This window comes from Apteryx mantelli, chromosome 9 (assembly GCF_036417845.1).
Source record: "Apteryx mantelli isolate bAptMan1 chromosome 9, bAptMan1.hap1, whole genome shotgun sequence".
Lineage (NCBI taxonomy): Eukaryota > Metazoa > Chordata > Aves > Apterygiformes > Apterygidae > Apteryx > Apteryx mantelli.
In genome coordinates, this window is record NC_089986.1 from 5748837 (window position 1) to 5773531 (window position 24695).

At 42.4% G+C, this 24695-nt stretch overlaps 1 protein-coding gene across 3 annotated transcripts in view; it reads right to left on the reverse strand.

Annotated features, from left to right (window-relative positions):
• Positions 1-2240: 2240 nt before the first annotated feature.
• Positions 2241-24695, reverse strand: part of MECOM (MDS1 and EVI1 complex locus) — a 54930-nt gene continuing 32475 nt past the window's right edge. For 2 of the 3 annotated variants that reach the window (XM_067301590.1, XM_067301589.1), the window contains exons 9-16: positions 23107-23133; positions 14187-14353; positions 12730-12807; positions 10186-10355; positions 8882-9026; positions 5856-6092; positions 4839-5025; positions 2241-3881 (exon numbers count right to left, since the gene is read on the reverse strand). In XM_067301590.1, coding sequence (XP_067157691.1) covers positions 3747-3881; positions 4839-5025; positions 5856-6092; positions 8882-9026; positions 10186-10355; positions 12730-12807; positions 14187-14353; positions 23107-23133 — 1146 coding nt within the window. In that variant the 3' untranslated portion in view covers positions 2241-3746. The remainder of the gene's footprint in view (positions 3882-4838; positions 5026-5855; positions 6093-8881; positions 9027-10185; positions 10356-12729; positions 12808-14186; positions 14354-23106; positions 23134-24695) is intronic. The other variant, XM_067301591.1, reaches the window with a different exon arrangement.

Genomic DNA, 24695 nt, shown 5'->3' on the forward strand with positions numbered 1-24695 from the left:
ACTAATGCTGCCATTGAGGAAAGGCAATGAAAATCAAGATCATGTGAAGGTATATAAATGAAGTTGTTGAAGAAGCCTGAAAGACAAGTTAGTCCTCTTCTGTCACAAGCTCTGCATTTTCATGCCAAGGTATCGCACCAGCGCCAAGAGGGCTGGGAAACAGTGTCACACTGCTGTTTTCCATGCTATGGACTAACTTGTTTCTTGGTACATTGCAAAGTAACTTTTACAGCCCAACAGTGATCATAAAAAAACAGGTTTAAAAAAAAAAAAAAAAAAAAAAACCTTTACAAGCAATCCTGTATGAATAAGGTCCATATATAGAGCTGCCCCAACTGCTTTTTCTTCTGTTCCTTGAAATCCATGTGTTTTGCCCGGGTTGAGGGGGCCACTGGTTTTCCCCTCTGCTTACCGTGCTGGGAAGGTGGCTGCGTGATTTCCGGCTCGCCGGCAGGCACGGCGAGCTCTGTTTCCTCCTAAGGAACCGCCTGCATACGGGGTTAGCAAGGAGGTGTCAGCCCAGGGTAACCACTCCCCAAGGGTCAATAGAACCAGTTCGCCGTAGGTTAAAACAGCCCTACGGAGCCTCTAAAGGAGTACTTTCCCTGACAGCTATATGATGGGAGTGTGCTGCTTTAATCCAGAACATTAAACCCAGGAGAAACTGTCCCACCCTTTCTCCACCTCCAAAAACTCCTTTCATCTAGGGCAGGTGAGGGGAACGCTGATAAGAACTGTCATTCTATCAAATTAAAGGGGAAAAAGATCTGGAAAGTTGTTTGCAGACAAAGCTTGACTTGATTAATGTATTTGTTCCCTTTATTTGGCAGAAACGTAAAACCCGTGCTCCAAAGTGACTTTAACTGCACAAAAAATAATGGAATATTTGTGCAATTGCCTGCATCTACCTGGCCATTGGCTCAGGCCAATAAAGTGAGTACAAGAACCTGTATGCATGCTCTTTTTTTTTTGTTTCCCCCCCAGGTATGGTTTCAGGCTTCACATAAGAAAACCACAAGCCCGTAGGTCATCACTTGACATCAGCCTGTGCTCGAGGCTCAGGCACCAAGAGCCATAAACGCAAACCACCGCAGCACACGAGTGGCAGGGCTACCCCTGCCTCTAGGTCAGAGTGGACCAAGTCCTTGCGCAGAGCCTGCCCCAAATCCTGCCGTGGGACAGGGCCTCTCCCACAAGGTCGGGGCAGGGGGTTAATTCTGGCTTCAGTGGAGCCAGGTTTAACCAAACCTCCTGCAGCTCTTATCCCCTAAATGTGCCCCCCCCCCCACAGGGACAGTGCTGAGGCTCTTACGTGGTTTGTTCGGAATTGCGCTGGGTTACCGATACCCACGGTCGCGTGCTTTTATTGCTCGCTGACGCTGCCTCGCTTGCGCCTGGTGAGAGCAGGCCTTTGTCGTGTTGCAAAAAAAGCCACTCTCCAGTTTGCCAAATCCACACTTTGGGGTCACTTAAACGTGAAGGAGAGTTTTGTGTGGCCGGCGGAGGCTGAGCGCCCTAAGGCAAGGAGGCAGGCAGGCTGCAGGAGCCCCCTTCGGAGGGGGCTCGGGCCCTCTCTTGCCGTTGAGTGTTGGAGAAGACACGGACTTGCACACACCTAGGCTAAAGTTAGCTTCTCCTGGACATTCCACCTCCCGCTGGTCTGCTTGGCCACAAGGAGGAGGACTTTGAACCTGACCTCAAAGGGACCACTCAAACTGAAGCATCTGTTTTGGCTTTTAGATCCTGAACGCTCATTTGATACATTTGGAGGCTAACAGAGCCTCCTCACTATGGATTTTGGCGCTTAACTTCAGCCTTGCATTTTGAATGTACGTCCATGCTTCGTTCTGGTGAGCCTGTGGTGTTTTGCTACCAACCAGTTGAGCCGAGACCTCCTCCCGGCTCCCCCGCGGCTGCGCGTTAAAGCAGCCCAAGTTCACAGCTCTGCAACAGAGTTCGAATGTGACCTTGTGCTAGTCCCTTCTCTAAAATGAGTGAAATATTTCTCTTTTCCAAGGGAGTGTTTTGAAGCTTAAAGGACTGATCTGAAGCCTTCTGGTGTTATGTTGGCTCAGGCCCTAAATCACAAGCGCGAGCGGCTTCCCCGAGCCACGTGCCACCGTCAGCCTCACCACCACTGCCCAGCGCAGAAGGAGCACCCTGCTGCCCCGGCTGCACGTGAAAAAGGAACCGCAGTGACCTGACCTTCACAAAAACCAAGCAATAAAGAAAAAGCTCCCTTCAGTTTTGTAGTCCTTTATTTTTTTTTTAAGTTGATCCTCCCATAGTAATGTACTGAAATGCGTAACAGTTACATTGTACAAAGCATTTAAAGAAAGTACCTCAACTTGCCGATTATTTCAAAATGAGATTATAAACAAAAGGAAAAATAAATCTGGTCCCTCACTAAAGGCCAAAAAAACCCCCAAAAATAACTGAATACCTTCCGTTATTTATTTATTTTTTTAAACATAAATTTGGAACACTTCATCTTACAAATAGGATTAACATGAACATAACATCACACAAGCTCGCAGACAACCAGCATAAAATATTGGGTACAGTTTTTAATCAGAAGAATCATGCTTTCATGAAGAAATTATAACTGTTTATACAATTGAATCAATTTACTGTATTACAAAAAACTAAGTCGCATCTATTAGTTATTTAGTTCATTAAAAGGAAAAAATAAAATAAAAGAGGAATGTAAGAAAATTTCAAACACTGTTTTGCACTCCCATATACACAGATCAGTTCACCTCACTTATTTTGAAGTACATGGGTGCCTACATCATAAAGTAGTGGGGGACTGGAGCAGTGCTGTTTGTTATAGGAACAGTGCTATTTTAATCAACAAACAATTGTTTGCCAACAAATAAATACATGGTACACACAACACAAAGAAGAAATTAGAGGGGAGGGGAAAGGAAACGATACAACAAAATAGCGACATGATTGTCTAAAATTAAAATCTCATTACAATGATTGGAACTAGTGGTACTGTCGATGAACGTGGTGCTTTCACGGAATTATCTGGATGATTTAGCTTCTTGGAGTAGTGAACATTCATAGTTTACAATATACACAAGCCTCTTATGTATTGTTTCTCACAGTTCTTTTTTTTTTTCTTTCTTTTTTCTTGTTTTTCCTTTTTTTTAACAATGCAGTTGAGAAGGCAAAAGAATTATGGAGAGAACAAAACATTCCCTGTTACTTGCTTCTACATTTAGGATGGATAGTGTGCATTTGATAGAACTATTTTCTTTCTTTGAAGGGCTAAAATGCATAAAGCTTTAATGAAGAGATCTGTACATAAAAGCAACTGTTCCCAATCCTGTGTCAAACTATATTATACAAAAAGAAAATCAATTCAGTTACTACTTTAAAGGAGTGCCCATGTGTGTATCAATGCAGTCTTAACCCTTTTGCCCCTGCCCCTCAAAGCCGGGGGAACTGGAAGACACTTTTTCCCGGCCCCGGTTTACATAATCCACTGAAACTTTTTTTTTTTAAAGTCGCATTGATCCTCCAGAAGTCAGCAGCTGCCTTTGCTGTGCAAAACAAAATATTGAGAATAAATAGTTTCTTTCTTTTTAAAATTATTCAGTTTAAGGTCACCAGACTTTAAATGAGTGACCCTGCAGATTTATAAGGCATTCTGCTCAGCAGTCTTTTAAATAGTCATATACGAAAGAGCCATGCTACTGGTTTGGACTTGGTCCCATTCTTGGTAAGACTTCACAACGTCATACGTGACTGATGGATTGAATGGCGCTGGATTCTGCGGCAGCTCTGGCCATACTGTGCCACATATTGGGAGAACTATGGGATGCAGAATGAAGGGAGTCCTTGTCAGAGAGAGAGAGCATCATCGCGTACGCCTGCGTGGGGAAAGGAGAGAGACAGCGGTCAGGTTCCACATGCACTCAGCTGGACTTCAACCATGCTAGCTCTACATGCGTAGCACAAAATTTAGGCCACGGAAGATATTCTGAACGTAACGAAAAAATCAAAACGCATTAGGCAGAACCACTGTCAACCTTTTCCATGACGCTGTTGACTCATTGATAGCAATGATTATTTCTGCTTTCATCTGGATTCACAAAGCTCTGAAAAGCATTCAGTACTAAGCAAGCTAACTGAGTCGCGTTTGCCTTCACGTTTTTGGCGCAAAATGCTCTTCTGAAGTGCTCTATTCCCAAAGAATCACATTATCTTTTGGCTGATACTGTATTTCACAAAATATCACATTCTGCTTTGCTTTGTCAATATGGACATATTCTGTGATTTTTAAAACAGGACTCTCTTAAAGAGACTAAAAAAAAAACTTTTTAATTTGTTCTAAAAATATTTAAGAAATGCCACTAAGACGTCAGTCTGATTAATACTATTTTGAAAACATGTTGAGGACGTGGAAGCAGTAGCATCCGACAGGTTTATCTATTAAAAAAAAAACAGCTAAAAGACTTGCTAGACTTGCTTGCATCCTTGCAAGCAGCTTCAGTCTGACCATACTGTTTATCTGAAAGCAGAACATGACTATTTCTTATCAGGGCATCTCTGCAGAGGGTAAACAGGAACGCAAATAGTAAAAAAGTAAGAAAATTCTCTGATACCAGGGACCAGATCATCCTATGATGTCTGTGTGGTGGGGCTAACGTGGTATGCCAGTTTTTTGGGGAAAAAACAAGGGGAGGTGAGGACACACTCAGGGAGCTTTACGGAGGTGGAGCACAGCCCTGCTGATGAAGCTAAAATGACCTTGCATGCCACACATCAATAGTTTAATCCTTCTGGTATTTGGTGACAACAAAATTTCAATGGAGTTAAGCTTTTACCTGGGATTTGGATTTCCTGTACAACGGTTGTTTTAAGTCCTCCGGCAGCTGGGAAGTATTGAAAGCTGCCAATTCAGTTTCATTATATTGATTTTCTTCCATTTTCCTCATTTTGAGGCTATCTGTGAAGTGCCTTATGTGGTCCAAAGCCGAAAGTCCAGTCTTATTGTACTCATCCTCTTTATACCTACAAAAACACCATGGAGGTTAGAGGGAGTTTTAATGTCAATGAAATCTGCAGTAACGGGCTCCCCAGTGAACAACAGTTACACGACCATTCTCGGACTTTCAAACCTGCTCTAAGTTGCTGCTGTTTGCATTAACTTCAACACAAATTGTATGTGTTGCAGTGCTGCCTGGTAGGTAGGAGCGTTGCAGTGAGATTCGGGAGACCTGCCCTTGCTGGCCTACTCTTAAGGACGGTCACCATAGCTATATAACCCTCAGGCATATTTAGGTAGTGACCAGCACCATAACCAACGGAGGCCTTAGGGCTGATCCTCTCTGTTTCCTCTACCCCCCATCTTGTTTATTCACACATCTGAGGCGTTTCCTCTTTTTTTAAGTTTGTAAATCACTTAGCACTGTGGAACCATGATACCAAAGAAAAGAAATGACACTTCCTCTTCTGAAAAAGAGAGGGTAGCTAGTGGGAGCAGAGCAGAGAGCGGCCGTCTCTCTTCTGCTCTCGCCACAGCCTTTCACAAGACCGTTGTATGAGAACCAGGTAGATTTAAGGAAGAGGTAACATATCTCACACAAACATTTCCTGCTTCACTCTGAACCTGAGCTCCCTAAGCAAAGTTATTTTTCCTCTTAATGGCTACAGATTGCACGAAGAGACCGAAAATAGGGCTAGTATTGACCAAAACACAGATGCGCGTTGCTATTGTTACTGGGAAGTTAGCTACTTAGGGCCATTTCCCACAGCACAACAGATTTTGGTGTTGGCACTCTTGTATGGGTTATTGTTTGGATTTCACATATTGACTGCACCAATACTAGGAAGGAACCAACCTGCCAGGGGAAGCCTTGCAGTTCATGTCCAAAGTACTCGTTTCCTCGTAATCTTCCTCTGGAGTCCCCTCATGTATGTCACTTGTAACAGGTTCTTTGACTGCTTTCCCTGCAATTTCAGTTTCTTCATCTTCTTCGTCCATCATTACTTCATCTTCTGCCTCCTCGTCATCCAACAAATCTGAGTTCTGGCCGGCTACCATGGCTTTCTCATCCTTAAAGTGGCTGCCATTCATTCTGAAAGTACGAAAATAAAAATGCAATAATCAAAAATCAGTTACGAAAGCTCAGCACCCATGAGACAGATATGAAAAAAGATCTCCCAATAGAATAGCATAATTTTCTGAAAAGTCTTTATTTTATATCTTGTTTAGCTTCAGATGTTTAGGCAGTATTATAGAAAACTCCACTCAAAAATCAGTTGGATGATGCAGTGCAATCAGCATGTGATTTTCCTAATATCCTGGGAGCCTAAAACTACCGTTCAAGAGATATGTTAGGAGGTGTGTTCAGATATCCATTCCACATTTTCTCATGCATCACTTCATCTCATGTTTCCGGTCATATATCTAGTTTAGGCAAAATAACTCATTGACTTTTCACAGAAGCTGTAGGGGCAGAGAAACTTTGAAGAAGATCTGGCATTTTCAGAAATGACATCCAATACTGTGTTCAGAGTTTTTGAGTCAAATTCACATGCATAATTAATTTTGCTCACAATACCATCCATTTGGAAGCATCCTACTTAACTGAACTTTTAGATTACACACATGGGCACCCAAATGAGTTCTGCTGAAGGCCTGAAGAGTTGTCTTCAACATGGCCTCCACACCGAGCCACGTTATTGACTGATTTGAAGGGCCAGAAGTAACTAAAAGAAAGGCCGCTAGCCTCACACAGTATTTTAAGGGAGAAAACTTTATTCTTATTAAATGAGTAATTATAGCAATATGCATGTGGAAAACCATTTGGTCTATAAACTACTATTACATTGTCTTTCACTTTCAGACAACAACTTAACTACTCCCTATAGGATATTTATCGACGTCATAACATCCATGCTGAACTAGAGGCTTATATATGACTTGACAAAGGCCTCGCCCCTGTCCGATTCGGAGTATCTGCAGCTGCAGAGCGTCCACGGCATTAAACGAGAGCTAAAGTTATTGGGCATTGCCGCTGCATCAATAAATCTACGGCCAGAGGTACTGGTGGTATCAAAGGGCTGAATTCAGCGGAGCCGTACAAATGTATGCCAACGGCGTAGCTGGTCCGCTGCTTTACGTAATATAGAGGCCTTGATTCATCTATTGTTCTAATTGTGTAAAAGGTCCTTACTCTTCCAGGAATACAGTGACAAAAATGGAAACTGTATTGTCTGCCCACGGTTAGCTTTAGACTCTACATGCTTCAAACTGTGCAGGACAATATGGACCATAGCAAAAGCTTTCCCAAGATAAGGATGAGCCATGTTAGAAACATATCTGACGTCGAACATTTGACTTGCTGTTATAACAAATATCCTTTCTTATGGAGAGTGTATAAGTGAAAGCTAGTTTCTTCTAAGACAATAGCATCATTTACCTAAACACAATAAACTTTCATCTATTTTCTGAGCAAATTCCAGCCGATTATCAAAAGTTTAGTACTTAAAAAAAGGCAGGGAATGATCTGCTCATATCACAGTATCAAAAAATCTGAGGCTATACCAATGCTGGAAAGTTGAGGCAACCACCTCGCTCCAAGATCAGTATCAGGATCACAGCAGTATCTCTTTATCATCTTTTATCTAAATAGACATATATAAGAAATTGTTGAGCATAGTTTGGGCTGCCAACTCGCTAGTTATGCTTGATCGAGACTGCTAGAAATGAAAGGGAGATGGACTAAAACCAAAGTAACAAAAGCCATGTGATTAAGAAAACAGATTCTCTAATTATGCTTTCAAATGCAGTAATTTGCCAGGGATAAAATATCCATCAAAAGCAGTCTGAAGTGCCAAATTTAGAAAGGAAACACTGCATAACCCAGCAACCTTTTCACTTTGCTGACTTCCTGTTGGAGGACATGTTGAGACCAGATGTGCAAAGAAAAAATCCCGAGCCCTCATTTCCAATCAAGATGGAATGAAATTTGAATATGCATGTAATCACTTAATCCAATACTTTCATGGAAACTGTGTTATGTCCACCATTTTTATTCCCTCACAAAGACATCTGGAAATTGAGAAGACAGCGAAGTTTCTCGCTTACGGTAAGAAATTTTTGATGTGGATAATGCAAAGCAAATCGGCTGAAAAAACACTAAGCCCCATACCCAGTCTCAAAGAAATATATATAGTCAATATGCATACCTACATAGCAGCCTTTTTTGCTTGGCTATATTTTTATTAGCTGAAAATATTTATAAGTGGTCTCACTTCTGTTAGTTTTGAAGAATTGAAACCCACACGTACACTTAATTAAAAAGAGCCTCTCACAAGCTAAAGTACTGTGAGCTACCAAGGCCTACCAACAGCCTCACTGACTTTTTCCTAGTAAGCATCTTTCTTGGTGTTAAGCTGCTTGCAGGACAGGACTTTCAATTATGATCTTTCATTTATTCTTAAGAATTTAACTTACATTTAAATTGTAAGGCTTTCTAATCCTTTCACATTTACCCATTAGATGTAGAATTCAGCTCTTCTGCAGCGAATACAAATCTAAGGAATTTTCTAATAGATTTAAATCAGCAATGAGAACTGGCACACAGCAACGTTAAACCGAGAGCTTCTGATCCCAGGAGAAAACCATTCATAGCTGCACCCTGCTGTCCAGCCTCTGCCCCAGTAATATGCTCGTGCACGATAGGGAAGGAATCAATGCATTTCTTTCCAGAAGATGCTTATGTGAAAACTGAAGCAACCATGTTGCTAAAATTACTCTGGTCCCTACAGGACATTATCAATGAAAAAAACAGGCTTAACAGCAAGCCAAAATGGAGAAGGAAGAGTGTCACCTTGTGAGGGACAACCAGTGGCAACTTACCTCTCCTCTGAGCTTCTGGGGGATTGATTATTGTGGTTGCTGTTCCCAATAAAATTCCTAATTTCTGTGAAGTAAGAATCTTCCTTGTCGTCTAGGATTGCCCCTGTGCTTTCAAGTTCTGAGTGAGGTGAAGATGTTGCAGTACCTTAACAGAGTAAAATGCAGCAGTTTTGTTGTTGTTCATTTACATTTTATATATTTAACCATTTAAATCAAATTGAAATTGAAACAATGGCTAAAATGGGTGAGGCCCCAAGAGAGCTGTCCATAATGGTCTGTCGACTTTTGGCCGTAAAACTTGTAATTTGAAGGGAAGTATTATTATTCCATGGGCTAAGGTTGGTGTCCAGCCAAAATAACTGCTTGTATGCTGGGTGCCATTTCTATTGTTTATAATTGCTTTTGCCAAGTATATATTTCAAGATCTCTTTCCTGTTGCCTCGCAACTTCAATAATGTCAGTCAATAACTGTGTTAGACCAACGGCTAAACTAAGCAAATGGAACTTAATTTTAGCTACTGATTATGTAGATTTGCTTAAAACACAGAGCAGCCATTGACATAATCACCAAAGTCTATATTCATTTAGCACTCGGAGAGACCAACGACAGACATCTCTCTGTGCATCAGGGAAGAGGCAGCTCTGCGTTCAGTACATGCACCTGATTATTTCTTGGGGAGGAAAATGTAGACTGGAAAGACTAGCGTTTTTATTAAACCCTGCAGACACCTAAACCAGACCAATGATATTCACTACCTGCCGCTGCCTTTGCTGCCCGTAGAAACCCGCAGCTTGCTTGTGCTGCTGTGAGGTGACCCGTTTGCTTGGGGGCTATGGAGGCACCGATACTTCCCTCCACAGTAGCTGGTTCTTTTCAGCTCCTGACAGTTGGGATATTTTAGAGGGTGCCAAAAAATCTTGTAGACTACCCCCTAAAACTCCAAAGCTAGGACTCCTATCGAGAGCCAAGCGACTGGGGAGACAAGCTGAAACCAATTTTGCCAGGTTGTTCTCAGAATGCTATGCTTGGCTTAATTAAAACCAAAAGAAAAGACATCATCCAGTTGCATTAAGTTATGAAAGGACAGAGTTTATGCTGGGATTTTCAAAGGTCTTTAATTGTCAGCAGAGCTTACACACTTACATTTTTTCCAAAAATCCACTCATTGGAGCAGACAACGCAGAACTACTGGTGCCTATACACCCTCGGTGTTCAAAGGCAGTATTGAGAGCGAAGAGGAAGCCCGTGTGTGTGAGTGCTGGCTGCACGCACGGTGCGATGGAAAGGCAAAAGGGATACCTACCAGACATGTTGCCGTTCTCGTGCTTTTTTAGATGTCTGTCAAGATTGGTTTGTTGACCAAAACACCTGTCACACAAGTGACATTTGAAGGGCTTCTCTTTATTGTGGATGTTACGGACATGTCTCTGCAGGTTAGAAGATATGCTAAAGGACCTGTCACAGTATTTGCATCTAAAAAAACAAAACCAGGTGGGGAGAAAGGGGGCTGTTAGTAGCTGGAAATGCAAGATCTGTCCTAAGAAACCCACAGCACAATCAGAGTCAGTGCTCAGACACGGTCTCTTGGTAGCCATGCAGGCAAAGCCCTCCCTGAAATGAACAGATATTTTGCCCGAATAGCTGAAGAGCTGTGTTCTTGGACGTCATTTCTACAATTGGCTTTTTTAGCTTTAATTCACACTCATCTTTATATTTTAAATATTCATTTAGGAAGGAGCATAATATTTCAGAGTTAATTGCATCAAATTACCTAGGGTAATTGATTCCCATGTTTTTAAAACTGTTGCATGCAAAGTTGGGAAGTTTGAAAACAGTAGAGCAATAACTCTATTGTTTCATGTGCTGCCAATACAATACAATTAAACACTTTTGGAAAACACATGAAACAGATCCCTTCTAATGCTCAAATAAGGTAAAAAGGGCTATTTCTTTTCCTATTCTAAATTATACTGTGTGATTATATCTTTTTTTTTTTGAGGAATTAGCTTGCTCAATTGCTAATCCCAGAGGAAATTTGGTTATCTTGCAAAAACCAGCAATAAACAATCCCAACCTTTAATACTGTGCCAATGTGAGTAGTTTAGTCTATCACTCTGGTACCAGAGGCATCAATTTTCATACTCTGCAGTGATTTGGAGTCCCTAAAGCCTTTACTGTATCGCTCTTTAAGCCATTACTAAGTCATACTATAACTATTCCAAATTCTTTTGTTGGTAACTAGCCAACAGTCTTCATCACTCTAGTTTTTTAATCTTCTACTTTTCCCATACTTCAAAACATGTCTCTTACACTGTCAATGATGTCAATTTTTTAGTGCTGAAATTGTCCATTATGCTACTAATTGTTCCTGGCTTTTATGCAGTGGACAAGCATAACATGGATCAAGACCTCTCTTGAATAAAATTAGATGTGAATCCCACTTCCCAAAGAGACTTCCCAAAAAAACCATATTGTTTCCTTGCAAACAATGAGCTTACTCTGCTCTTTACAGGTCATAAAATGCATAAATTTGTGCATTTGTTTTACTGGAACATGAGCTGGCTTCTTTCCAGTTGATTCAAGTTCATCTATCATTTTCAATGCCGTAAAGCTTCTACACTCATTTCTGCCTGTACGTAGCTGTCCTGGATACTAATGCCACTTACATGTCCTTATCAAGGTAGGTCTTGGTGAATCAGGCAGAGCTCAGAAAGGATCCACATTAGGCAAGAAACAAACAAACAACAGTAATGGGAATCTTTCAGAAATCAGATGATCCACAAAACACCTAACTTTAGGCTGCAACTAACACCACTGAGCTCTTACAAAAAGATTTCTGTAAGGAGAACGTGACCATGAGCTCTGCTGAAAATCCCCTCAACCGTGACGGCTGAAAAGTGCCAGCTATCCTGCGAGGCAAGGACAGCTGCTGTGAAGGCACGGGGCGGCTGGGGAGGGAAGGCAAGGTATGAGTGTTGCTACGGCACTTTTAAGCCCCCCAAATTTGACAAGCTACAACCAAAACCTTCCCCTTTCTCTGCAGCTCCAACACCAAACAGCAGCTTGGAATACAGCTACCCTTGTTTAGACAAGCATAAAAAGGTCTGTTCAAAACAAAGGCAAATTGTCATGTTTGCCAGTGTTCCTGTAGCAGGATTCTTAGACAGTTTTACTTTCCTACGAGGAATAAAATTTTTACGGCGCGTTTAACTGGGAAAACAGCTTAGTCAGTAAGGAGCATCACATTTCTCAATCAAGACATAAATCCATGTACCTCTACTGACAAAAACTTGTGTAAACAAAAGAAAAACCAGGTAATAAACAATGACCAATTCCCTTAAACATGCAAAGAGTTTTGCGGACAATTACTAATCCCCACAAAACCCTGTTCGGCAGGCTTCGCCCATTTTGCAGTAGGAAACTGAAACACAATGGTGGGTAGAGAGGAGATTTCCAAAGCTATTTAAACATAATGTGTCTGCCTACATCACTGGGATTTATCTTGGTAACTTCAAAAATCTCTCTTGCAAGGCTCGGATTCGCGAACACGTCGCCACAGCTAAATAAATACCAGTGAGTCACGCCGGAGTCATGGCAACATGTGCACACACCTAGACACGGCAGCGAGCGCAAGGGAGCCCAAGCACAAGCTTCCTCGCCGTGGGAACGTGCCTTTCCCAATGGCACTGGCCTTTTGCCCCAAAATGCACTGACGTCAGCAGCAAAGCCATCCCTAGTTTCAATGGGCTGTTAATAAATCAGTGCTGGAGCTGACAGAGAAGGTGCCTATTGAACGCTCATGCGCCCACTTTATTCACGTAACCGCATACACGAGGCGGGGTTATACCTATAGGGCTGCTCTCCAGTGTGCGTCCTCAGGTGACGTGTTAGGTTTGCAGATCTTGGGAAAATCTTGCCACAGTATCTGTGATGAGAAAATGGTTGATAAGATAATGCAACCTCTGCTGGCTCCATTTAGGCTTGAGCTGCACTAGATGCATAGCCCAAATTTAGTCAGTAATGCATGGTACTATTGGCATTGCTTTGGTATCATAACACTGCAGCAAAAGCACTCAGCAAATAATTCAGCAAATCAAAAGTGATTGATACATACATACACATGTGACCTTAATTATGGAATTTGAATTGCTGGCACTGACTGGCTTTTCTTGTGCATTAAGCAAGTGATATATGAAAACACAAACTAGTTTTAAAGATCACCCAAAATTTCAAAGCTCACTAAGAGCCTGTCTGTCACATTCAGATTTGGAATCATGAAAACCCACTATTAAAGCCTTGGATTTCTGGCTTGATGTAAGCAGATTTCAAATCTTTCAACTCATTCTCCGTGTCAGCAAACGTGACATCATTCTGTGCATTGGATAGGATCAGACCAGACAAGATTCAAAGACCTAATCCATCAAGGTATGTTTCTATAACAACATGTCTTGAAAGAAGGTGACATGTTTCCAGAAAGATCAGATAAACTGATACGCCAGTGTCAAATGCCTGAGCATGCTGGAGATGATATAGAGACCTAAATAATGCAATTTAAAAACCATTCTCCAAACTCGATAATATGTCACAGGAACAATAATAGCAAAAAAAAAAAAAAATTCTCTTGAGCTCTACACCCTCCCTTTAATTAAAACATTAAGATTCAGTTTATAACTGACCCTGTTCTATTAATCACATCCAGCCCACTTTTGCATGGGGACAGAGCATGCACAACTCGCTCTTAAGTGAACAAGGGTAGTGGTTGCTCCACATGAAGACTTTTGAGATTGCATCCCTTTAATTTTAACATCCTATCTACTTTTTTTCACCATGATGTATAAGCCTTCAAAATATCCATGCAGCTAATTCCACTCTTGCTGACAGAGCTGCAATTCATTTTGGTTGCATTTGTGATGTCTGTCTCCACTGTATTTAAAGTCTGCACACCTATGTCCTAATAACTCAGGCATGTTATCTCTTCGGACGTTAAAGACAGGAGCCAGAGGAAAACATTTCTGCAGTATATGATCAAAAATTAATAATGAGAGAATACTCATTAATATGAAGGTGATGAGCAAATTTGGGAAGAAATTGTTCATATAATAGTTTCAGCCTCACTTATCAAACCGGGATGACACAGGGCAAATTCTTTGCTTGGTAACAACAAAAAATAAAAAAGTAAAACACCCAGACCAAAACACTTTCCACGTTTCACTGGCTACAAAGCTCCCTGCAAGACCTGCTGTGATCTCCATCCATCTTGCCACCGGGGGAACGTGGAAAGCGAGCCGCGGGAGCTGCCCTCACCTGCAGGTGTAGCGCTCCTTGCCCTTGCGCAGCAGGTTCTCCGGCAGGGCGCTCGGAGGGGCTCTGAAGTTGAACATAGACGGCACCGACTGGATCAGCTCGCTGGCCTCTGGCTTCAGGGCGCTAAAACTCTCCAGCTTCTCAGCCATGTTTTCGATAGCCGACATCTGCAACAGAAAACAGCACAGAGTCTGTCACGGCAAATACGGCTTTGGTGTTCTTCCCTCCAGGAGAACCCCAAATACAAACACCACGTAGTTTTGAGACAGCAAAAAGGCAAATGGGTAGTTGCTGTTTGAAAAATTACTGTGCAAATGGGGAAAAATGATGGCCGTGATGTCCCACTTTGAATAATTCCTGTAATTTTTAGAAAAGGAGTGCCATTGCTCTGGCAAGGCCTGCACACGGCAGAGCTTCTCTCCCAATATCTGTCATGGAAAGCTGCTTCCATGCAAAATCTAAATTAACTGGTGTTTGTTTTTTATATTTTTAAGCTTCAGCTTCTGTGGAAATACAGTTTATGCAGTCATGCTTTATGGGGCTGTGTGTGCATGTGTGCGTGTGTGTGTAACTGTGTGCATATATATGCCTCTGTTCATCCCACCTACTGAAGCCACTGGCCATTTTTAACCAAATTCAACAGAAAAAATAGAGATCCCAAGAACAACTGAATTACTACAGGTTTGGTAAAAAAAAAAAAAAAAAAAAAAAAAAAAATTGCAGGGGACAAAGATCTCCTAAATACTGCAGCTGAACCAAAGCCTGCAACAAGGCAGATCCAGAGAGGCTCTGACAATGTCCCAGCCACGTCCAGTCATTCAATCAAGTCTTCTTGCACATCAAAGACAAATGCTATGAGATAAATCCATAAAAAATGAAGTTTTGTGCTTTTGGTGTTCTTTGTTTGTATTACCAGTTACATCCTGTTTTCCTACAATACTCCCGCTCTACCTTCAGCTGCTTGCAAACCCCATGTAAGGAAACTCCCACAGCCAGAAGTGATCCAGTAAAAACAATAGGAGAGTTGCAGTGAAGTCAAATCCTCTTCCCACCAAAACCAACTGAAATTTGCCATGAGCATGAATGGGAAGAGAATTCAGCTTTCATATATGCACTACAAAAAAGTATATGCAGTCTAAATAAATGCAAATCTGAAGAAGATGGCCTTACTGACACAATGAATCACAGCAGAATGATGCATTACAAAAATGCTGTGCTACCAAAATTCATTCCCAGTGTACACCTTATGATGCTAATGGTAATGAAACAAATTCTCTTCTAAATTGCATTTGGAAAAAAAAAAGGTTACTTAAAGTCATTTGGCTCCTGCCTACTTGGTTCATGCCCTTGTTTGAAATATTAGTTAGAATTAATTGGCAGCAGAAAGAACTGTGATCTGTCAAACTGTCTTTCTCTGGTTCAGTTTTCCCTAATTTGAGGTTTTTTTGCCTTGCTGTTCTGACTCCCTCACGCGCTAGGTGGTGGTACGAGGCCTTCCCCACTCCAAGCCACAATATTCAATACAATAATGAGCTGGCCAAAACTATTAAAGATGCTTTGGGACGCCTCCGTTTTTGATTCTTCACCATTAAGTGTCTTCAAGAGCTCTACTTTTCAGGGAGCGGGCATTAAATAATTTCTGAAGATTGGTTTCCTTTGAGGTGTCTGGAATCAACCATGAAAAACTGCTCCCAAACCTCAAACGTTGTCAGCTGGAGAGTTCAAGATTGCTGCTGTATCTACCGACAGGCAAGATTAACCATTTGCCTATTCATATCACCAAAAACACAAAAAGAAAAGAAATCCAAGAGCTGCACCCGAAGAGCAGCAACACCACCGCGTGAGTCCTCTGAAACACCTGGCGGACAAGGTTTGTGATAGAGGGGGAAGTTACGTTAAAGACCAGCCACCCCATGCTCCTCAGCCATGCCGACGCTGGACTCCAAAATTTCTATTTCTTCTGAAGCGATAAGGAGCAACCCAACCGCAGCTCATGTCCTGGCATTAATAACGACTTTCTACACCGAAGGCAAAGCCCCGCCACGGCTCAGGCGCGGCTGGCAGGAGCAAGGCTGGCAGAATCGCCTTGCCTCCTCGCGCCGTTCGCCGCCGTGCCGTCCCGGGGACGGGAGAGCGCCCTGCTTTCACAGGGGCTCTCCCAGCGCAGGCACGGCAAAGCGGAGAGCCCGCACTACCACGAGCCCCAGGGTTGCTTTGTAATAAGCTGCGGTATTAGCCAAGTGTTCGGAGGACACGTTTATGGCCTATTCTTTAAAATCCATCAGAGACTGCTTTTTAATTTTTTTTTGCTTTTAATGCAAAGAATTCTGTGTTTGTCTCCTGAAATGACTATTCATGTGCTGGTTAGCTCTGGGCTTGGATTTTTTTTTTCCCTTTCGCCTGCAGCCTGCCCTCTCGTTTCATGCTCAGACTCCTAATGCTGACTACAAATTGCAATGTACAGGGTACCACTGCCAATTTGCCAAATGTCTTTCATCAAACACGGTGCGAAAAAAAAAAAAATCTCAGAGGGAAGTCAAGATACATTTACTTGTCAGGCAACAAATGTGAAAGCATTGCAAGGCAGTAGGGGCTGTAAGCTCTGGGCCTTGATTCATAATCACTCAGCTGCTAAAACATTCTCCACAGATGCAAGCGGACAGCACATTTGTCAATATGAAGGATTTTGACACGTACTGATCACAGGCGTGAGCTATGTAATGATGATGCTGCTGGGATAGGAGGTAATTCTATCTCAGCCGAGAGATGTCATTATCAACCCGTACAACTCGGCATCACCTTGTATCTGTTTTTATACGGCATCATATTTGTCTTTAGCCGGAATTGATCCTTAAAGCTTTTATGATAGGCTTTCCGCTGCCTTTAATTCCTTCTAATTGTTCCCTTCAAGAAATCATCCTTCTATTCCGCAGTTGTGGAAAATAAATGGCTCGAATGAAAAATGACCTTTGGCCTTCAGGCTGATTAGCAGTGACAAGACAGTGCATGGGTTATGATAGCACATATTTATGGTGAAGAATAATAAGGGCATCGAGAAGTATAATAAATGTTTTATTTATGTATATTTAATATTCAAGTCAGTTTCATTATCTAGTGGTTTAAAATCATTTTTGGATCTCCATTTCTCATGTACATGTCTCCCTACAGTAATACATTAAAGAAACTATTTTCCCCTTTACATTTAAAATGGCTTAGTCATGCTTTTTTTTTTATTATTATTTTCAGGATTTTGCAGAGGAGAAATTGAGACTGATTCTTCTCCAATGTACACTGACGTAGGTCAGCAGTAACTCCAATAATTCCTGCAGGATTATATCAGTCCCAAAATAGATATGAAATCAGGATCCAATCTTAAATCCCTCATTCAGAGGAAATACAAGCACTTCCAATTATATTAAAGTATTACTAGCTTTCCAAAAATACATTTCTCACCATAGGAATTATTATTGTTTATTTTTTTAGGACTGATCCATTTAGTTACCTGGTATGATTTCTAATTTTGAAGAAACGCACCAGCAACAGAGGGAAGCGTTTGGCCCCGAGTCTCTACGGATAGGAATTAGTGCTGCGCCACTGTTGCCTGTATAATCACAGCGGTTACTCTCTGCCGAAGATAAACCCAAATCAGGTCATTTTCTTAACAGTGAGGGCAATAAATTATTTTTTTTTAAATGCACGGGCAGAGGAGAGGCCCTTTTCTCCGCTTCCCGGGAGGCAGCCCTGGTGAAAGGGGGCTAAAAGTGAGCGCGGAGCACTCTCCCGCTCACCCAGCCTGCCAAGGCAGACCTGCGCCTCCTCCGCGTTCCCGCTGCTCCCCAGCCCGCTCTCCCTCCGGGCCCCTAAGGCTGGCTCCGGCGCAGCGCTGCGTCTCCGCGAAGGTCACCCGTCCCACGCCGGAGCGGGCGCTTCGCCGCAGAAAGCTTCGTTAAAAGCGGACCGAAGGGTTAAAGCAGCTACCGGCAATAGCAGGGAAAGGAAGACTTTCGCAGAAGGCTGGAAGTCCCCAACGATGCAGATTCAGGCAACTTAGGCGAGCAACGGACTGCAAAGCCTTGAAGGAGGGACCGCCAGGAATTAAAAAAACTGCAAGTATAAGTGACAGATCTTTTCCCCAGTATATGCAGTCACACGCCAGAAACGGGAAGTGTAAGAACTTTAATTGGAGGTTGCGTCTTGCTTACTGTGGTTAATGGGTGACGGAGGCTGCGGCTCCCATTCATTTGGCTAAACCCTTTTGGAGTCCATTTATATTTTTGTCAAGAAGTTCACCAGTTTAATTAGGTGCATATGAAAAGATACTAGCTTTTCTTCCTTTCAAGCCTTTTGCCTCATAATTCAGCTGGGTGCCCCTCATTTTTTTGTATTGTAAAAACTAATGAATAACCGTTTCTCACTCAGCTTCTGCACACCATTCATGGTTTCATAGAAATGTGCCACAGCTCCCTCGGGCACTTCTTTTCCAAGCTGAAAAATCAAAATCTACTTAGTCTCTTTTTGTATGGAAGCTATTCCATACCCCTGATCGTCACTGTTGCACTTTTTTGTGTCTTTTCTAATTCTGCTATATCCTTTCAGAGAGGAACTTCAGCTGTATTCAAGACCTGAAAGCAATATAATGATGTTTTCAATTCCTTCCTGCTAAGCACTGAGATGATATTTTCATAGAGCTATCGACTCCAAGATCTCTTTCCTGAATGATACGAGCTAAGAGATACACTTTCCCCTCTGTATTACTTGGTACTTACTGACACTGAATTTTATTGCTATTTTAATCCCCAGTGACTCAGCTTTCTGTGATTCTCCTGCAAAATCTTCATGGTCAGCTTTGACTATTCTAAATAAACAGTTGCAAACTCTGCTGTTTGCCTGCTCACCCTCCTTCCTCCAGTGTTTACAAATATATATTTAGCAGCTCATATCCCAGTGAGAACCCTAGGTAGGCATGGTGATAATCTTTAACGATAGTAAAAATTGCTAATTTATTCTTTTCCTGTTTATTTGTAGCTAATTAATAACCTGAGAGGTGACTTCCCCTCTTACACAATGAAAAGCACGGTTCCCCTAAGAGTTCTCGGTAAGAAGCCCTACTTCAGCCGAAACACACAACCGAAGTAGTGCTTACTCCTTCAAAACACTCTTATTACTGACTTGCAAAGAATCAGGTGCCTCCGTAGGAGCCGTGCTGACCTCAGCCTTAACTGTGGAGATGCTACAATGGTCAGCAACCCACTGAACTGGGCCAAGCTGTCAGACGTAGCTTTTGTCCTGAGAAGTAAGGTGGCTGTTCGTAGGAAAGAATTGACTCTTCCAGCCTATAATGCAAAATCTCTTTCTAGGCTTAAGTCCTCCACTGCCAAAAATTAGACTAGTAACATTGCCCTCATCCGGCTCCCTTGAGCCCTGCGTTATCATACGGGAAATGAGTTTTGGCAGCCCTTTCATCGTCACCTGGTTTCAGCCTGACATTTCTTCTCTGAGACATGTTAGGTGCATGCTGTCAAGGTAAAACCATGCCTTCAAGCTGCCCCAGAGCCGCCTGGCTTGGGCTCGGCGTGCAAGGCCTCCAAAGACTTCTTCCAGGAGCTGAGGCTTAGGCTTGGGGCCAGGTTTATAGCCTGAAAAACTGGCCCTGTCCTTAGCATGGCTTTCAGGAGGGGTCTGTGCCCCGGCCAAGACTGCAAGGGCTGAGGTGTTCCCTGAAGGGGGCACGGGGAGGCAGCGAGCCGGGGAGGGAGGCACGGTTTGACCCGGAGGATGGCATTACCATAGCTGCTACATCCACGGAGAAAGGTCTCCAAGGAGGTAGGAGAGCGAGAAGATTGCATTACGCATTTTACATAAAGTTATTGCCTTCTGGACAAGTAATATCTGCTCCTAATCTGAGATCAGTGAATGACAGCATTTTATATAGAACAGTAACTTTTGATTTACATATATAAGAGTTGTTGATTCTATCTGCGTCCAGATGTCTGGAAAAGGAAGCAGCTTTACCCCCACCTCCCTCCTGCTCCCTCAGAGGCTATTAACCTCCGACTGACGCAAACTAATATGTAGTCACAATTCCCCAGCTCAGACTCAGAAATGCAGACATTACCATAATCGGCTAAAACAAGTATTTATAAACATTTCAACAGGGAAGATATCATCAGCTGGGGCCTTGGATATTTGTCTTAAAATTTATTAACCAACCAAAGAAAAAGTGACATAAATAAAGCAAGGTTTGTTGTTGCTGGTTTTTAAGAATAACCTGATGATATGAAATAATCTAGCAGACAATGTCATGAATTACATGACCTAATGTTTTACAAACTAGACTCCTTTCATGCTATTATCGTAAAAACAACTGACTTTATGGCCATAACTCATGGGAAAAATTGTTCATATGTTTGTTTTCTATTTTTACTAGTGTTATTTAGAGAAGCCTCAAAAACCTAACTACTAAAGTTCAGGATTTCTTCCTCCCCAATTCAAGTTATAATGCTTCCTCTAAAAACTACGACTTGCAAATTTGTCATGTTGTAACTGAACATGCATCTGAACATCTAGCCATGGAACTTGGCTGAGCTTTATTCATGTCCAAAGGACCTGTCACATGTGGCTGAACTTTATGAAACAGTAGTGAGAAACTCAAGCTGATCTCTAGTGTAGATCCAGAACAACTCTATTCATATTAACACAGCTGGCGGCGATTTAAGCTGATCTGACAGAGTGGATCCTGCCTTAAAATAAGTAAAATAAATGCTTTGCTAATACACTCACTAAATTTGTTTTCATTCATTTGTAAAATTATTTCAATTATTTACAATGAGTCTCCATAAAGCTATTGCAAATGAAGTCTGAATCTAATTTGAGAACCTCTTTATAGTAATCTTCTTTTGATGGGACCAGAAGGGGATGAGAGAGTGTACAGGCTAAATAAATTGTGATCCATTCAAGAGAGGGTGTTTCTCATTGATCTGAACTATGGAGTTGCTGCCAAAGAATGAAAAACAATCTGAAATAATCTTGAAATCGATGGCACACTTAACTGCGAATTGAGCTAGAAAGGCTCATGTGACATATTCAAATCTTTCAAGATGAAGACTCATCCATGAAGCAGCCTCCTCCTCTAGACAATTTATGCTTTAAATACTTATTTTTACTGCAGCTGCTCAAGCACTAGCATGGCCAGGAGACATATACACAAACAAAAAAAGCAGGATGATGGAAATTTGAGGACCAAGCCAATATCAATGAAAGTAGACAGAAGAAACAGACTGCACTGGGTTTTGCAACTTTACAATTATCCCAAAACAGAGCCGCTTTTCTGAAAGAGGAGTGGATCCAGGGTGCACAGGCCAAATCCCAAATCCTTCCACAGCCCCTGGATAGTGCTATGTTGAATACACTATACTGCAAAGAAAATGTTTGGGAACCAGTCGTGAGCTCTCCAGGTTGGACATCTAATCCTAGTTTCCATCTGTTTATTGTCCGAGGCTTTTCAGAATTAATGAGGGAAAATACCTGCCAGCTTTTCCTTTGCTCATTTTCCTGGTGCTGAGGCATTCGCCCCCACGAGAGGGGCTGGGGGCCCCCACTCACGCTGCCGGGCGCCTGGGCCCGCGCCCCGGGAATGGGTTTTGCGCATGGCAGACCCACTGCCCTACAGACCCAGACACTTCTCCATCGAGTTCACTCAGGGTCTACCAGTGTTCACAGGAGCCTTTGGTGCCTGCGTCACACCTTTCAGAGCAGGATCCCAGCGCAAATTATGCGGCTGCATAAATAATCAGTTTACAGGTAGAGAACGGGGGGGTTTAAAGCCAGGTGTACGTAAAGGAAAGCGATGGTCCAGCACGGCTTTCGAACCGTGCTGCACAGTCGTGCTGGTGAGTGCTGGGATCAGTGCTCATCTTCATGTGCAGCGCCTTTTTTAAGCACTCCTGCACTAATTCTGCACAGAGACGCACACGTGGAAGGACGCATTGAGATCTCAGAGCTCACTCTGTGAAATTCTGGCTTCGCGTTGTGAAATTTGTCCATGTCTCATCGCGAGTGACGGAGCAAGAGTGAGTCAGGACTAGAGCCACAGCGGACTGGCTCCAGCTCTTCTCCCCGAAGCCTGAAGCTGTGAGGTTGGGAAAAATCTGGGACAAGTATTTATGGGTTCAGCATAGCAGCTGAAAAGCCAGCAGTGTACGAGCAAAACACTGTGTTATTTGAGTTGCATCTGCAAAAGCAGTTGCTGAGGCTCATGTTTTTATGAGCAATTTAGACATATTAAAAATAACATTTTATAAAAATAGAAGAGTAGGCTCAAATTTATCCCACATATGCTAAAAGCACAATTTCTGTTCATGTAAGGGGAGGCTATGTAAGTATACACACAGGACAAATTTGACCCAAACACTGCAAATAAATGGATGTTTTATTTGTGCTTTAAGTACAGCAGTGAGCAATTAAGCTCAAAACTTCAAAGCTATTAAAGTAAGTAACTCCCACTGAAGTCAATATGAGAGAGAAACATGAAATCCTCTGAGTCTCTGTATTTTAATGTCTAGAATGCAGATTAAATATTTATAACTATTGCAATCTAGTAAGATTTCAGCCTGAAAAATTTCTCTCCAACCTCTGAAGCAAATAGCTTGGAACAGTTTCAATTAAATGTAAACAAAAGTGTATTTTGAAACCCTTACTTAGGTAAAGCTCCCATTGCCTTCAACAAATAAAAACTGTTGGGTTAGGTAGGTAAAAATAAAGCCAATTTGACATAACAGAGTATCATCCACTACAACTACAACATTCTGTAGGAAAGCGTGGCATGCTCCATAACTGTGTGGTAAGTTACCTTTCATATCATATTTTCCTTATGCAATTTATTTCACATTGATTAAATCAAAAATATAAGCAATGAACTTACCCAAATTCTTTGATCAGGCAATTGGAACTGGGAGCAAAATTGAAACAAAAACAACACATTATTCCTGCATTGGAACCCTCATTGCAATCAATCTACTAAGTACGATTTTATTTTAAGAAATCAATTAAGGTTTTATTCTGAAGGCTTTGTTGTATTGGGGCATTCTCTCCCTAAGAATTCAATCCTTGTAATGGTAAATCATTGCAAAATACAGCCAGCTGACCTAATCTTTCACAGCTGTTGGGCCACAGGCACTGAAAGGAGTTTTGCCCAAGCAGGGATGGAGTAAGGACTACAGGGTTTATGTTTTTAATATCTAGTCCAAAAATCTATTTTAAAGATCTGTTAACAGTCATATTATTCAGTTTAAAAAAATTCAGTTAAACTCCTGCTTAATCAAATTATGAGTTTCACAGACAAATGCACCTATAGAAATATAAATTTGTAGGAGACAAACATTAGAAATATTTTGTTTATATTTTACATAGATAAATCCTGCCAGTAGAAAATGAAAACTTATGGTGTAATCCACACCTGTACTTTTACAGGGGTGAACAGGACTATAAAACAAAAGCAGCTTTTCTGCAAGCCATTCCCCAGCCCTCTATAAATACCGAGCCAAATTCTGCCTTTGCAAACAGGAGAGCCCTTCCTATTAAAGTCGGCAAGCAAGCAGATTTTGACATTTCCTTTTTTGAAAGGATGTGCGATAGTGGTTTAGTTTCCTTTTACGATGTGTTAAGAGCGCATGTTACACTCGCGACTTTTGCATCAGTCCATCCCATAACAAGTTAAAGGCATTATCCCCAGCAGCTAGATAAGTGATAAAATGAAAGCCAGTCTTCAGCACGGATCTTTTTTTCTATTGCACAGTGAAAAATGTGAATGAACAGGCAAACAGGTGCAACATGTACATTTGCTCCCTGTGCACGGGATGGGAAAATGCTGGAACAGTGTCCAGCAAAACAAGACTATGCGAAACCTGTATTTTATGGGTTGCCTCTTCCACCTGGAATAGAAACGGTGGCATGGGAAGGGCTGCTCAGCCCCGACGAGCTGCACGTCCTGCTGCAACCCACGGCAACACCCCGCGCAGCGGCGCCTTCCCACTGCGGTCGTGCCAGGATAAAAAAGGGAATAAAAGTGCCCCCCTTTCCCGTGCAGCCCCCCCTTTCACGCTCCCTGGCTTCTGGGGGTTGTGCTTTCCACCGCCCCCAGGAATCACCGTGCTTATCCCCATAGAAAGAAAATAGCAGGAAACAGGGCTGAGTTCTCTGCTGCCGCGAACAGGGTAAGCGAGCGGCAGATATTAGGTATCTAATCACCGCTAATATCTCCTTCTCGGACTAAGCGCTAGATGTGGTGACGTCGCTGGGACTTTCCTCAGCCACCGGCAATAGCTTTAACGGGTTCTCTACGAAAAAGCCTGCGTGGCCAAGGACACCCTGCCGCCGCTGGCCCAGCTCCCCGCTGCCTGCCTGCCTCGTCCCCTCCTCAGACGCCCCAGCTCCCCGCCTGGCGTGGACCTCAGTGCCGCATGATGCCACACGACAACCCGATGCGTCCCCCGGCCGCCGCAGAGAAGCTCC